The 15,727-nt window shown below is 52.3% G+C and overlaps 1 protein-coding gene and 1 long non-coding RNA gene across 4 annotated transcripts in view; both read left to right on the forward strand.

The window, feature by feature from the left end:
* RAI2 (retinoic acid induced 2) overlaps window positions 1–15,400 on the forward strand; it is a 32,549-nt gene extending 17,149 nt beyond the window's left edge. Inside the window, exons 1-2 of one of the 3 annotated variants that reach the window (XM_082766772.1) lie at window positions 2,976–3,097; window positions 13,270–15,400. In XM_082766772.1, the coding sequence (XP_082622898.1) occupies window positions 13,357–15,006 (1,650 nt within the window). In that variant the 5' untranslated portion in view covers window positions 2,976–3,097; window positions 13,270–13,356 and the 3' untranslated portion in view covers window positions 15,007–15,400. Of the gene's footprint in view, window positions 1–2,975; window positions 3,098–8,757; window positions 8,896–13,269 lie in introns of those variants that run through there. The other 2 variants (XM_082766771.1, XM_082766770.1) reach the window with 2 other exon arrangements.
* Window positions 429–2,574, forward strand: LOC309891658. Its single transcript, XR_014319538.1, has 3 exons — window positions 429–468; window positions 1,015–1,129; window positions 2,134–2,574. It is a non-coding gene; the product is annotated as an uncharacterized lncRNA (long non-coding RNA).
* Window positions 15,401–15,727: the final 327 nt, after the last annotated feature.

Below are 15,727 nucleotides of genomic sequence, written 5' to 3' on the forward strand. Positions count from 1 at the left end.
CTGAGATGTGCTGGGCCTGACACTCGGGAGCCGCGCGGCGGAGAATGATAAAAAGGATCGTCTATAGATAGCCTCCGTGAGAGAGAAAATATCCCTCGTCTCGGGCGGGTCTCCGAACCGAGCACGAGGACGGGGTGGATGCAGAAGAAGGGATTTCTTCCCCAGACCCTAAGGTCCTTAGGAGGTTTATCTTGCAGCATCTGTCAGCAGCTCGCTGGCACGTCGGTGGTTGGCCGTGGCACAACGCTGCCAATATTTGGGGCTCTGCCCTCGTGTGCCCATACGTGCTGCCGTTGCGTGATGTTTTGGGAGCCGGTAGCGCACTGCAAGCCCCCCAGGTGACTAACGTGAGCTGCAACTTGTTTCCTCCAGGGTTCTTCCACATAATTCAGACTACGGCAGCCCTAAATGGAGGTGTAATCCCCGGGAGATGAGCCGCCTTGGACGCTTGCCAGTGTAGCAGGCTGGGTAATCTGCACTGTCATCAAGATTTGCGGATTAGCTCCAGTGAAGCTAGTTGGCTTTGACGTTTCATTAGGGAAGTTTTTGGGAGTTTTTCATCCCCACTCTTTCTGCTGTGAAATATAGATGAGGTAGTTGTGTTATCCTTGCACCTTTTAACATTTGTGCAAGTCGATACCAGCACTGCAAACATCTCTGAGCCACTGAGGGTTTTTTAAATCATTGCCTGTTTAGGAAAGACTCCCTGGGTCAAAGGCTAATTTTGTAAAGGATCTGCTCTCCCCAGTGCTAACCAATAAATTTTCATCTGGGTAATGTACGTTACCGAAATGTTACCTCCCAAAGAAGGGATAAAAGCAAACGCTGCTCATCCTATAGCCTGCAAATATTTTGAAAAGTGACCCAGAGCATCCGTAAGATGGCCACTCATCAAGGTCTCGCAAGAGCCTTAGAGGACATTTAGTTAAAAATCAAAATGCTAAATGTAGGGGAAAGAACCGTGCGTGTGAGGAGGCCGCGTGTAGCAGTGACAGCGCCGTAAATTGTCTGCAGGGTTCAAGGGAGCGGGGAAGGACGCCGTGTCCTGAAGTCACTTGTTCCCAGCAGAGACGTCTCCGCTGATAAGAGCCGGTTGTTGTTTGCGGTGACAGTGATCGAGGAGGACAAGGTAAAGGCTCACCCCGTGAGCTCCTGCAGCGTTTTGCAGAAACCGGGATGTGGCCTGCTTTATTTATCATAGCTAGAAGCGTGCCAAGGTTTCCTGCCTGCTGGAGAGCATGGGTGCTTGTCCTTGGAGCTTCCTTTGCAATCTCCCTAATGCCTTCCCAAATTTTCTCCACAAATGCACCCACAGGGACCAGCGATACCTTTGGGTATTTACCTTGCTCTACTAAAAAAATACAGAGTTTATATAAGTGTTGGACAGAATTTTTTAGGGCTTCAGCAATTATCCATCATTCATGTCACCGTAAACTGTGTGTAAAGAGACCTTTGTAGATCTGGAATAACAAGGAGTTGAACTGAACTGCTGCGGAGTGTTTCTCTGAGAATTTATTTGAGGGAGAGGGGCACGTTCAATCAGCAGAAATGCATCCTACATGAAGGGCTAAACACCTTGCAGGTGGAGAGGTCTCAATTTGGGATATTGCAGCAGGTCTCAATTTGGGATAAAGCAGCATTTCCTGCAGCATGCATTCCTGCAGTCCAAAAGATGGAGAAAGAGAATATAAGTGTGTGTGTGTGTGTGCACATACATACTGTTCCTGTTGAAGGCAAACATCAATTTTGATGATCTGAATATTGATAGAGCAGTTTAGGAATAGTTTGTCCAGGGAAGGTGTTTGCACTGTTGTACTTGCCAGCCCCGTGAAATCAGACAACCTTCCAATCCATAAATCACAGCACAGTATTTGCCAGTCCAATTTCCACGGTTGCACTGAGCAAGCAACGCTATCCAAAGAACATTATTTAATCAAAGCAATAAAACCAAAAAACGGTATTGATTCTCCTTTGGCTTCTTCAGGTTCTTGTTCATTTTGGCCTTCGAAGATATGTTGATGTGTTTCAGCTGCCATTTTATTTAGTTGCTTTATTGCTAAGATCGGAGGCTTTTTGCTAAGTCATGGTAACCCTTTGCTGTAAAGCTTGGGACATGCTCCGTGGTGTTTGCAGGTTGAGCGTGACACCTTTTCTAGCCATTTCTGCTGTTTTGCTGATTCGAGACCTTGGGGAGCCCAAGGAGGGCTGTGGAAGAGCGCGTGGGCCTGCCCGAGGACGCCAGTTTGCCTCACCTGCCTTTTTGCAGGGCGGCCAAAACACTGCAATTCTTCTCCAGCTTTCAAAGTTGCGGCAGTGCATCACTGCCTCGCTTGTGGCCAGAGGTGTTTTTCATCCGTCTTCGGCAGCTGCTGCAGAAGGACAGTAGACATCTCACGGTGAGGCTCGGTTCTGCAAGCTAAGGGCATTGCATCAATCAGCGGCCCTTCATTTTCACTCCCTCTGACTCTTCCCCAATAAACTCAAATTTCCATCCCCTCGGTGTTCTTTACAGCTTCGTGCGTCTTATCCCTTGTGTCAGCAGCTCCAGTTTTTTTTTTTTTTTTCCTCATCATCATCTTCCCTACAGCAGCCACACGTTGATTTATTTTTTTGGGACGTTTTCCTGCCCAGAGGTCCCTGCGTTGGGCCCTGCACCATCTCACTCTCTGCAGCAGGCACCGGGTGTCCCCAGAGCTGGGTCCTGCTGGTCTCACTGCCCGTGGCAGGTCTCCATGTGCTCCCACTTCCTTCCACAGCAGCCGCTCCTGGGGATAAATCACGAGGAGCATCAGCGGAGTGGGCTCTCCTGGGAGGATGTGCGAAGGATGAGATGAGTGGTGGTGTTTGGTGCCTGCTATCAAGTGGTCCTTTGATCTGGAGACAACCCAGAGGTCCTTGCAGCTCTGCGATGCAGATGTCAGGAGCTCTTCATCTTATCCCCCTTCCCTCTCTCTCTGCCCCTTGCTTCAGCTTTTTGGGATGTGCTCCTGACCCCGTGGGCCAGGTGTCCTGGCTGCTCCCAGAGGTAGCTGCGCTCCTGGAGTCCATCCCCTTCGCCTCGCCGAAGCTGTTGCACAGAAGTCCCACCAAACTGAAGGTAGAGCTTCACAGCCCGTGGGACCCGACATTAGGGCTAAAGGCATTTTTCCCTCGGGATCAGCAGCAGACTTCTGAGGTGGGTGAGGAGAAGAAACTGGTCATACTTACCCGCAAGAATCCCGAGCCTGTACGCCATCCCTTTCTCCAGCCATATTTGCAAGGAAAGGGGTGCAAGTGAAGCATCTGAAGGATGATGTGGCAGCCTGACCTCGTGAATGTGCTGAACAACGGCTGTGTGCCGACACTTGTGCTCGCTGGTCAGCACGGTTGTCATCCCCAGCTTAAAAATAGCTCTTGTTTTTCCTTTGTTTTACCCCCCAAACTTACTCTCCGAAGGCAGCTGTGCCTGTCGCATGTTTAAAACAGATTTTTCTTCACTGGGCGTATGGAGGAAGGTAGAGGAAGTGATAAATCTCTAGAACCAGTGTGATAAAACAAACCATCTCCGAGGGCCAGGCACTGAGCCTTTCCCTCACGCAGTGCCGTGGTGTGGCTGCCCCACAGACGGCAAGGTGAGCGCTGCCTCGGCGGGACGAGGCTGCCAGAAGGTGGCTCTTGTCATCGGGCAGGGATGCCGGGGGGTGAAGCTGCACGTCTGGGGTGCCATCTGCCAGCAACAGATAGATTTGGGGAGCTGGAGGAAGAGAATCCACCGTGGTCGGAAGAAAATAAGTAACAACTCTGGGGGGGGTTGAGGATTTATGGCTTTTCTTCCCGCTAATAATCTGAAGAAAATCCATCATCCTTCCTCCCTGGTTTTGACACGGGAAATACTTTGTAGTTAGTTATTTCCTGCACTCCCTGTTAGCATCAAATCGATAACAGGGTCAAACTACCAGCTACACGCTCGCCCCTTTCTTCCCCGTGCTGCTGCTGCTGCTGCTTGGAGCTGGGGAGCAGCCGGCTGCGGATCCCAGCGGCGCGGCTTCTGCAGCCCCACGTGTCCGCGACACCGATGCCCTGTGGGACCGCAGCTCAGCTTCTCTCCTACAAGCTCTGGGCCACCTCCAGGTGGGCACCAAAGGGCTCCAGCGGCGGCTGGAGTATGCAGGGTGGATGCTTTCGGCTTGCCGTTGTCCCCCATCTGCGAATCTCCGAGGCGTGCTCGTCTCCTGAGTCACATCCGTGTCACCCGCCGGGCAGCGTGGTGCTGGGGATGTTGTTCTCGCGTCACAGGGATATTTTCGGGCTTTCTTCTCACCGTGACCTTTCAGCCTCCTACCGCATTTCCTGTGAGAACGGGAGCTTGTCCTTTCCCAAACAACGTCTTGGTTTCTTCGGGCGTTTTCCAAGGCAATGCGCATGAAAGGGCAAGCTAGGACTGCTGGAAAAACTATGTTAGGTGCCTCTCCCGTCTTCTGAATATTACCTGCTTGATTATTTCTGTCCTGGTAGAAGGGTTTGAGAGTAGACATCAAAACAGGTTTCCTTCTGTCATGACCACTGCATGGCCAAGAAGTGTCGCCTCTCCAGCGGTCGGGCACGCGGGCAGCCCTGCTCCCTGAATGGCAAGCGGACCACCAGCAGCCACGATCTTGGTTTTAAATGATGCCACTGAAAAAAATGCCATCCTGATGTCCGAGTGCTCTCAGTTCTTTTCTCTATACCTGAAATTGCCAATTAAACAAGATCATTTCTGGTGAGCCAAAAAAAAACCACCTAGCCCCTTTGGAATTAAATTGTAAGCGGGTCTGTTTTCTTCTTGGCTCGGTCAAAAGGCTTTTATTTGATAATGTTCAGATTTTTACCCACCAACCACCATAATTCTTTTGGTTTTAATTAAAGATTTTTTTTTTCCTTTGCACTAGACTGATGCTAAACTGGATTCACTAAATCTTCTTATGCTGTAAGTAGCAGTGACCCAGATAAACACATTTAAAAATTCAACTACTGAAACTACGCTGTGTTGCCTTTGCAATATGCAGCGAGAGAAATCTAAAATAATTCTATAAATTTACAAGGGCGGCACGCAGCTTCAAATCATTAAAAGTAGATTCATAGACTAATTTAATTCTTCTAAATTACATGCACAAATCTGCAGGAAAAAAAAAAAAAAGTGTTACTTGGTTTGGAGTCAGACGCTTGAAAGTTACAAAGAGGCCTGTGAAAAAATTGCTTTTTCCTTCTGCATCTGTACTTTTGCAGAAAAACAGAGGGCCTTTTGGAAAAGAGGGGCTCATTGATTGTGTATTTACGAATACATTCTGCTGCAGCCACACAGGGCCACGAACACAGGTAACCACGAAGCGGTTGCATCGCTTTGCTCCTCTGTGCCCGAGCTCATAGTGCTGGTGGTGTTTTGGTGTCAGGGCTGGGATCCAATCCCACCAAGCTCACCTTGCACCCAAAGGCATGGCCTGGGGGAGACTGCATTGACAGACGTGGATCAAGACATGGACATGAAGACGTCTCCATTGACTGTATCGAGATGAGGACATCAAGACTTCTCCACTGAAGGGGTCAAGACATGGACCTCAAGACTCCATTGAATGGATCAAGACATGGACATTGCCAAAGCGCCTTGTCTGCCTAGGTTTAAGCAAACCCTTTCCAAGGCCCCCAAAATTGTGGCTCAACAGTGAGTGACAGGATGCTACCAGTGGTTTCAGATGTTCATTTTGTGTGTTTTCTGCCAGATCAGGGGATGGAGGCTGGTACCACGGCCCACCAGCCAGCCACACAAGCCCTGCTGATCCCTGGGTGCTGGCAGGGAGGGCTGGGGGGCGTCTCTCGCACCCTATAACTTGCCCAAACGCAGAGGTTCACATTTTTTTTTTTGTTTTGGTGAATTTTTAGACCACAGAGTCAGCTGTGTTTACACAAGGAAGAAATATATGCTATCGGGGACAATCGGATAATAAACAACCTTTAATTAGCGCAGAAGATGCAATGGGACCTAATCCTTCAGTGCCTGTTTAGACAGCCAAACCTAAACAGCAGGGTCCGTCGCCCCACCACGCTGCTCTGGGGGGGCCAGGGGAGCCCCAGGCTGCTGCCACCATCTCAGTACCCACAGATGGGTGGTGATGAGGGGCTCAACCCAGACCAGGGACCGCATCCTGATCCGGGGATGGTTTGCAGCAGATGAGGATGCTGCCCCCTGTATTCGGTGGGTGCTCAATGGCTTGTGTTTTGAGCAGTTTCTTTGGTTTTTGGTGGTTTTTTTTTTGATTTTCCAAGCTTAATTCCAGCACAGAAGACCCTGGGGTGGCAGTGGTACCCCTCGCTGGCAGCCATCCCACCCAGACAGGCAGCATCGCCTCAGCAGGCACCGAGGTGGCCTGCAGGATGAAGACTGACAGAAAAATTTGCTCCGGAGCTGCACCAGTGTGCCGAGCCATCCCTGTCCCTCCGGGCGTCTTTCTGCGCTGCCTCCCGAACGCCACACCTCCCAGCCAGGCTGTCGGAGTGGCCCGCCGACGCTCCCCGAGGGCTTTCAGTCGATGATGATGGATTGCACCGAGCCATTAATGCAGCGGTCTCATCTGGGAAAGACGTAATTGCCGCTCCGTGTCCCACCGCTCCTGTGAGTTTTTTTCGGCACGTGATAGCGTGTGCTGCGATGGGAAGGGCTGGTGACGAGCGCCGCAGTAAATATGTCAGGGGCATCCTTCCATCCTGCTGCCAGCCGGCCGACAGCGAGGTGGGGACGCGATAAGCACAAAATTTGGTGTGATGCAGTCATAGCGATGGATGCACTCTCCGAAAGTGTGATGGAAAAGCATGGGCAGCACCAATCTGGTTTCCTCTCGCAAGGCACATCTGCAAAATAGGTTTGCGTTGGCTGGTTCCTGGTGTCAGGGAAATAACATTTACTTTTGGACCTCGATGGGAAGGGGGGAAGAGGAAAGCTGGGGGAGCACAGCTGCAAGGAGCAGCAAGCAGGGTGTGCGCCTCCCTGGAGCCATGCTGTTGTAGTCCAGATGGTGAAAACCTGCTGAAAATCGATGAGGGCTTCTCATTGCACACATCCACGGTGCAGGGTGGCATCTCATGCTGGTTGGTGCTGTCTGGCATTCAGAGGGCTGGCACCTCATGCATGACAGCAGGACCAAGGGAACAGGTCATCCCTGCCTCTCCCCATCACACCAGGAAAGGCTCAGTGCAGCCACTGGGGTGAAAGGCAGCGTGTAAAAGGGTGTGAGAGTGAGAGAAAACAGTGCCTTTTTCCTCACATCACAGGAATCCAGAGTTTTTCTGTCTTTTAAACAAAATGCCTGTGTCTGCTTACAAATTCTTGCAAGGATGAAAATGAGGGGCTGCTTTCTCTTGAAAGTTTTTCCATCCACGTAGTTTTAGATAGGGTGGGACAAGAACAGGGTGAGTTTGAAATCTGACGTGGCTGTGCTTTCTGCTTCAAAATCAATGCTAGCATGATGCTGGTGAAATGCTGGGGTTGGTGAAGGGGTCGCTGAGAGGGAGAATCCAGTGAATCTGGCGCTATGAATACAAAGCTTGGACTGGCAAGCCGAACGAGCTTTGGGTTACTCGAGTCAGTGGGGGAGGATGAAGCATTAAATAACCACATTTTGCACTGCAGAAGGGAAGAGTCTACCCTTTTGCTCCCTAAACAGCACCCCCATACCTTGGTAGCTGACCATGCCCCTGAGTGAGACCCTGCCCACAGGAGGAGAGAAGCTGATGGCTCCGTGTTGGGTTCCCTGTGCTCGGTCTTCTCATTTGGGCCTGGATTCAGGGAATTTCTTCCCTGCAGGCACAAACTGGCTTCTGCTCATTCATCCCTGTGGCCTCGAGAAGGTCCAGCGAGGAGGGCCAGGCACGTGGAGGTGCTGGGGTGGACGGGGTGCCCATGGTGCTGGTGGCATCTCCCTTGCTTCTGAGCTGCTGGACCCGTGGAGGGTTGCTCTGGTGGGCATCGCTGGTCAGGAGGCACCTGAAGATGATGAAACATTGTGGCATAATGGGCCCAGGGTCAGGTGTTTCACCTGCAGAAGACTCATAGCAGCTTAAAAATGGATTTTGACTTGACCTGGTCAGCTGAAACGGGGTGACTGGTGTGCATGGAGGTCCCCTTCACGTGTAGCTGGGAGTGACACAGTCACCTCGTCCCGAAGGGACAGGCAACGGGGGCAGCCTTTGCCACGCCAGTTCTCATCAGGGTAGTGGGAAAGATCAAGTGAACGCAAGAAAAACATCTGAGCCTGGGATCAGGGAACTGCGTCAGGACAAAACAGGGAGCCGAGGGTTTCTGAGCGGGGAACAAATCTCTGCCGAGGAGCTAATGAGGCTTTGAAGTTGTTTAACTGACATCAAACTCTGCAATCCTTTGCAAGAGCTGCAGTGCTTGGAGGACTGCTTAATAAAGCTCTTGACTGGGAAGGAGCAAATATTTTATCAGGCTGAGTGCTTTTTGTTGCGGGTTTGGGGGGAAGCGGGACGGGCAATTACATTTAATTGGTGTCCTTCCCCTCCTGTTATCATTGGGGTATCGATTGCTGGGAAAGCAGAATGCATGTTTTCTAAAATTTACTGTAAAGCGACGGCTCTCTTGTTTGTTTTGTTTAGCTCTGTGCTCTCAAAACAGCTCATTTTTCTTTGCTTCGCTGGCAAATACAATGTTTTGATTGAAAGCGATACCAAATAATCAGTTAAATGGGATTTTTAATGTCAGGAAAAATTGTTTAAAATATTTTTTTCCCATAGGAAAATCACGCAGTTCGCTTTTCGAGCCTAAGAAGCCTCTTAGTGCCAGCACGAGCCTCCTTTCTCCCCGCAGCCTCGCTCCAAAAGCCAACACATGGGCGCAGCGTGTGTGTAGGCACCGTGCAGGCCCAGGTATGGTGCACATCGGGAGCTATGGTGCCAGCGCTGTCCCACACGGTTTTTCACCTTTAATTTACAATTTCTGAGGCTGCTGCCGTCTCGCCCTTCTCTGAAGAAGAGCTGCGGCCCTTCTCTGGACAGAAATGGGCCTGCGAGGTCGAAGGGATGTCAGCGGCCTGGGCGGCACGTGAGCCAGCAGTAATTACGGCTGGCAAATTTATATTTGTCCTTCGCGTGTCAGGTTTAATGCATCGGATCGCCGTGTGCTGTCTGAGTGGGTTGGGCTTGCTGCAGGCTCTCGTAGTGCGCCAAGGGGGGGGAAATAAACCACATCTGGAAAGGTTTTCTCCTCAGAAAGTTGCTGCGAGGTCCTTCCCACCGCACAGCCTGGAGGCAGAAGGGACTGGGACGTGCGGTGGATGTGAGAGACTCGAGCAGTTGGGAATTTTTAGCGAGGCCTCTCAGTTGGGTGTAAAAATTCACTGCAGGTTGAAATGTGTCAGGCCAGCGCTCTGTTCGTTCATCCCCCAGCGCTGTCTGTCTGTCCCCTGCACGCCGCCCTTGGGAGCGAAGGCACCGGTTTCGGATCTGTGACAGGATTTTTTTTTTTAAATTGGCCCGATTTGTTTTAAAATGAGCAGAAAGTGTCTCCTCTCCTCCCCAGAAGGGATTGCAGACTACAGGCTGTTGGCAACAGCAGTGCAGCTGGCAGATCTGTTGCCCTCGCCCCGCTCGTGCAGGCCCGCTCGGGGTGTCTCACACATCGAGCCCCTTTCTGGGGCTGACAGGGCCACATTTGGGGTGTGTCTGTCAGCCAGCAGGAGGGTGAAGGGCTGGTTGTCTCAACAGACACCCTGCAGGGGTCTCCTCCTCTCCGAGGGGGTCACCACCAGCCTTCCCGGTGCCTCTGCAGCCAGCCAAGACGGCGACACCAGCAGTGTTGGTGGGGATGTGTGATGTGAAGCCTTTGCTCCTGTCGGGCGGCAGTGACACAGAACAAAAGTCACGGGATGCAAGATGATTTATAGGTCCTTGCTGTCGGTACGTGCCCTGGCTGCCCCCTTGCTTATTTACCGCGGATGGATGCGGAGGGAGGGGATGGGCTTTGGCTGCTGAGGACAGGTGGGTCCAGCCTGGGGTACTTACACAACCCAGTTCATGCCATTAGGTCAAGAGATCAAACTGGGCTATGCTGGAGCACCAGGACCACTGCATGCGTTGCACCCACAGTGTGGAGAGCTGCGGTCCCACACAACAGCCCTGAGAAAAGTTGGCGGCACGGCCATCAGCAGGGGACAAAAAAAACACGCCAGAGTTATCGCCGCCCTTTTAATGGCATTTCTGTACAGCTAACATATCATTTCCTGTAGAGTTACACACATCATTGCCTACTGCCATGAACTTAACTCTTATCAGCACCCCGGTGGGAAAACCCCAGATATTTGCAATAGCTTTCTTTTCAATGTTGGGAGCTTATTTTCAATTAAAACAAACAGCAAATTAAATATTAAATAGATAAGTAGGGAAAGTGAAATTAATTGATTTTCCGACACTGAGGTGAGGTAGGCAGAGGAAACTTAAGGCAATTTCACTGAGTTGTATTGCCTCCCTTTGCATTTATTAGATACATGAAACTAAGTTTTAAAAACTTTTAATGTTTCATGCGCGGCGAAGCAGCAGTCGTCAAAGAAAAAAGCAGCACATGCTTCAGGTCGGTGTATATTAAAGGGGAAGGGTGGTACAGCTCTCTCTGTTAATATCAAGGCTGGAAAGCGCCATTCAGTCAGAGTCCTGTCCACACCACCGTGGGTTTTTGTACCCTGTTCTCGACACTCATCGTGTAAAGAGGGAGTCCGGGAGCCACAGGACAGCTCGCTGGGCAGCTCCAGTGTTGTTGGGGAACCACATTTGGCCATGCCTTAAAGTTAAAAAAAAAAAAAAAAAAAAAAGGCAACGAGGGAAAGCAGGCATCTCTTCAAGGTGTCTGATGGTGATAGATGAGCTCTTCTTTCCCTCGCCTAGATATTTCCTCTGCCCTGTCGCTTTTTAAAGCAGCAGTGGGGGATTTTATTATGTTTTATACTTTCATCCTCTGTGGTTATCTGTCTCTCTCGCCGTGGGTCCGTACGGCATGCTAATCCCTCAAGGCTCTTACACAGCATAATTTTCATCTTAATTTTTCTATTTCTCAATGTTAAACGGCTTTGCCAGGGGAATAGAAGGTCATTTCCTGTCCCCACCAGATCATTCGTTTTCTGTGAAAACAGAGAGATCTCACGCTTTGCAAACACACAGAGAAATCAGCAATAGCCAGCCTGGTTTGCAAAACACTCGTCCGTGCCGCAGAACCGAGAGGAGCCGAGGTGCTGCTGCAAGCTGCAGAGGCTGAAGGGCTTGTAAATGGCTCTTTTGAAGAAAGACGCTGTAGCAGAAGTATGAAATGGCTTTTTAATTCATTAACAAAACCAACAGTGTTTATTTCTTTGACTTGAATCTGCTGAGCAGTCTCCTCATTGTCTTTATTTTTAGAAACGTTAGCTCTTTATTTTTCCAAACAAGACTGGTCTGATTTTTTTTTATTTTTATTTTTTTTCTGGTACCACTACTTGTCACTTTCTGAATAAGTGATTTTATTTTTCTCCTGCCTTTCTGTGCTTGGGAATCTCTGCCTGCCTGCAGCCTGTTTCAGCCAACGCTGAAAAAGGAAACAAACAAAAAACCTCAGCCCTGTACTTGTGAATATTTTCTTCAGAACATTTCATGAGATGAAAAAAATCATGAATTATTCTCCCTAAGCCAGCAGCAGCAGGGGAAAATGAATGACTCATCTGTTTACTTTTTAAAATCCTTTTTAAAAAAATCAGATGGGCCTGATGATAAATTATCAGAATTTTGCTCGGCCAGCCCCAGCTATTAACTCCCGACGTTGCTGGAGCCTCGCGCTCGCCGTGGCATCGCGCTGCCAGGCCCGGGGATTTACAAGTCTCGGGAGAGACGCTGAGATTTCCCGCTCCCCTGCCTTGGCCATGCTTTAGCCTTTGTTCATGGGCTTGGGTTTTTTTGTCTGTCCCCATTTCGCTTGCAGGTTCCTGCAGCCAGCTACACAAGTGAGTAATTTATGTGAGTAGCAGAGCCAGTGGAGCTATCCGGGTGTGTTCGGACAGGGATATATCCCAAGGCCCAGGCTCCTCACACCCATTTCAGCGTCCTGCTGCCCTCTGTCTCGTCTCGCCCGAGCAGCAAACGTGACCCAAGGATGCGGGGAAGCACCCGGGGCCGAGCCAGCGCGGTGGTGACAGTGCGCAGTTTGCCCTTGGGTAGCAGGATGCAGTTGCGTGCAGGTGAAAAATGTAAATTTGGGGTGCTTTTGGTGCTTCCCCATGGTAACAGAGTTAAAAATGGACAAGTTTCCATGGTGATTATTACCGCAGGATGCGCTGCTCACTTCAGGAGCGGCACAGGCGGCGTGGCGGTCCTCCAGGCAAAATCTGCAGGCGTAAATTATTTACTCTTCTAAATAAATGAATGCACAGCAACATTAATTTTTTTTTTTTTTTTTTGAGGGGGAGAGGCAGGGTGTTCATCTTTGTAGGAAACAGGCTGCAAATTTCGCTGCCATCACGAACAGGAATGATCTCTGCCCTTTTATTTCCATTGACATTTTCTGGGTTTAGATGAAGGCGTGGGCTGGCAAAGTGGATTTGAAGTCGTTTTGGTTTTTATCCCCGCTGCCTTTTACGAACCAGGTGTCTGGTTCGAGGGACTGCCCACGTCGAGCGGGGCAGGTGCCGGGGTTTGGCTGGGTTTTGCTCTGGGCTTCTTCCCGTCGGGGGGAGCGCGACCGGGCTGCTTCATGACCTGCCGGAGCTGCCGCACCGATGGCCCGACCCGTGCTGGTAAATCCCTGCAGGACCAACAAGGGGCGGCTCCTGTGGGGGAACCGAGGACCCTCTGCCCATGATGGGATGTTTCCGAGCTGTGTATGTTTAGAAATGTTGGGTTTTGTGCTTTGGCTGAGCTAAAGCCTTGTGCTGTCATTACGTGAGGCTTTGTTTAAATCTGTGAAACGCAGCAGTGCCTGAGCCCCTGGGGGAGCCTGCCTGCAGGAGGGGTGGTGTCTTGACTGCAGCCAGCCCTGGAGTCCTTTTAAATTATCTGTGTTTACGGCTCAATACAAGTTCCTCAAAACTCTTCGCACAGCACTCAGGGACGTCTGTATACACAGCACCCATGTATATATTACTGTGGTGCGCTGCGGAGCCCTTACCCCGAAGCGTGGAGACATTGAGTGGCCTTCCTTCGGTGACGGCATCCTTCAAGGCAGTCACAAATATTATGTTAAGGGGGAGATTGATGCAGTGCCTAACCCGTCTTTCTGCCTCGCAGGCCAAGCCATGTCGGTGCCGGTGCCCCCGGCAGCCCCGCTGACAGCGATGTGAGCGCGGCACCTGCGGAGCCCCGCAGCCCTGCGAGATGGAGGAGCTCTACAAGGAGACCCCGAACCTGCCCATGGACGTCACCAGCCCGCCAGCGGCCATGGCCAACAACAAGCTGGAGAACGGGGTGGCCCAGCTGATCACGGCCGAGGCCTGGAACATCAACTCGGCCGACCTGATGAAGAAGGCCCTGTCCCCGCTGGTGACCGTCCCCGCGCCCTCCATCCTGACGCCGCCGGCCGAGTCGCAGAGCGGGGTGGCGCTGAAGGTGGCGGCCACCGTGCTGCAGCCCATCTGCCTGGGGGACAGCCCCGTCGTCCTGCCCATCCACCTGCAGGTGGCCGGCAGCGCCGCCCCGCAGATGCCGGCGGGCAACGCCACCCCTTATGTCATGACCACGCAGGGCCCCGTCCCGCTGCCCGTCCTCCTGGAGCAGCACGTCTTCCAGCACCTCAACTCGCCCCTGGTGCTGCCCCCCGGCGCCGCCTGCCCCGCCAGCCCCCTGCACGGCGGCCTCTTCCCGGGCTCCTCGGCCCCCGTGGGCCAGCCCCAGCTCCTGGACCCCAAGCCCGCGGGCCCGGGCCAGGAGCCCGTGCTGCCACCCGTCTTTCAGACCCCGGGCTTCGCCGCCGTCCTGCAGGACCTCTTCCCCTCAGGGCAGGGCGCCCTGGGCTCGGCCCCCTGCCAGCCGCCCCCTGACTATGCCGCCCTCCCGCCCCAGGCCTTCAGCTCGCCCCTCTCCCCGCTGGTGCCCCCCGCCACACTGCTGGTGCCCTACCCCGTCATCGTGCCCCTGCCCGTGCCCGTGCCCATCCCCATCCCCGTCCCCATCCCCGTGCCCCACGGCGCCGAGTCCAAGGTGGCCCCCGACCCGCCCAAGCCCCCGCTCTTCACCCCGCAGCCCTGCAAGGGCACCCAGACCCCCCTGGAGAAGGAGGAGACGAAGCCCTTCGACCTCGTCCCCCAGCGGGACTTCCCCCAGCTGAGCCGCCACACCGTCATCAAGATGGGCAGCGACAACGAGGCGCTGGACCTCTCCATGAAGGGGCCGCCCGCGCCACGTGCCGGCGAGGCCGCGCCGCCACCACCACCGTCCCCCGAGGATGGGGCGCTGGACCTGTCCCTCGCCTCCTGCCGCAAGCCAGGGGGGCCACAAGGGGAGGCGGCCGGCACCAGCCCCGCAGCTGAGGGCAGCCCCTCGGCCCCACCAGCCGCCCCCTTCGCCCCCTCCAAAGCGCCGGAGGCCGCGGGCAAGGCGGAGGCGAGGGCGGTGGGGCCCGGGCCGGGCGAGCTCCTGAGGCCACCGCAGAAGTGGCTGGTGGAGCCAGCGGGGAGAGCGGGCTGCGAGCCCAAGGCTGGTGGCAACAACATCGAGATCGTCAGCACCTCGCAGACAGCCAAAGTCATCGTCTCCGTCAAGGACGCCGTGCCCACCATCTTCTGCGGCAAGATCAAGGGCCTGTCGGGAGTGTCCACCAAAAACTTTTCCTTCAAAAGGGACATGCCCCAGGACTCGGTGCTGCAGTGCTACGACGTGAAGAGCCAGCCCGAGCCCCGGGACAACGCCGAGGCGCTTAGGAAACCTGTAAAGAACAGGAGCGTAAAGCTAAAGAAAATGAACTCGCCCGAAATACACATTCTTCCAATCAAGAAGCAACGGCTCGCTGCCTTTTTTCCGAGAAAGTAAATTATGGGTTTTTAGAATTTTAAGATTATTATGGAAAAAAAAATAAAATAAAATAAAAAAGATGCACTTGGTTTTAAACTCATTTAAAACTTTAAACTATCTTTGTAAGTTATTTTTGGGGGAAGGGGGAGAGGAGCAGATGTAGAGTCCCTATAAGCTGGGTTTCTTTCCTTTTTTTTTTTTTTTTGTTTTTGTTATTGAATTTTGACTTTTCACGGGAAACTGAATAAAAAGCAACCTATTTTTCAAGCAGATTGCACATTTTGCAGCTTTAATGGAGTAACGGATGAGTCAGAGGGGTAAGAGCTATTTTCACTGCCATGAAGTGCTTTGATGATGTAACTCTTCATAACGGCTAGAATGGAAATTTCGAAATAAATGTTTGTACGTGCTGACCGGCTGCGCTATCTCTGTTGTTTCGTTTCTGAAGGGCTTTCCACGCCAGTGGAGAGATGTGAGTGTACGATGCAAATAAACGCCCTGGGAGGCCATGGTTTGGCACTCGGTGTGTGGAAATCAGCTGGAGACGCCCTCCTGTACACTGGCTGTTAAATTCAGGTGGCTCATGACTGAAAACCCATCCCCAGGGAGGAACGGCCACGAGAACATAACAATTTGGGCGGGACACTGCCTGTGTGCGGCTATACCTGTTGGGTAGAAAAACTGCTTTTTATTATTTCAGATGCCGTGTTCCCTGAACAGTGCTGTCTGTGCAGAAGCA

The sequence above is a fragment of the Aythya marila genome (genome assembly GCF_965140915.1).
Source record: "Aythya marila genome assembly, chromosome: 1".
Taxonomy (NCBI): domain Eukaryota; kingdom Metazoa; phylum Chordata; class Aves; order Anseriformes; family Anatidae; genus Aythya; species Aythya marila.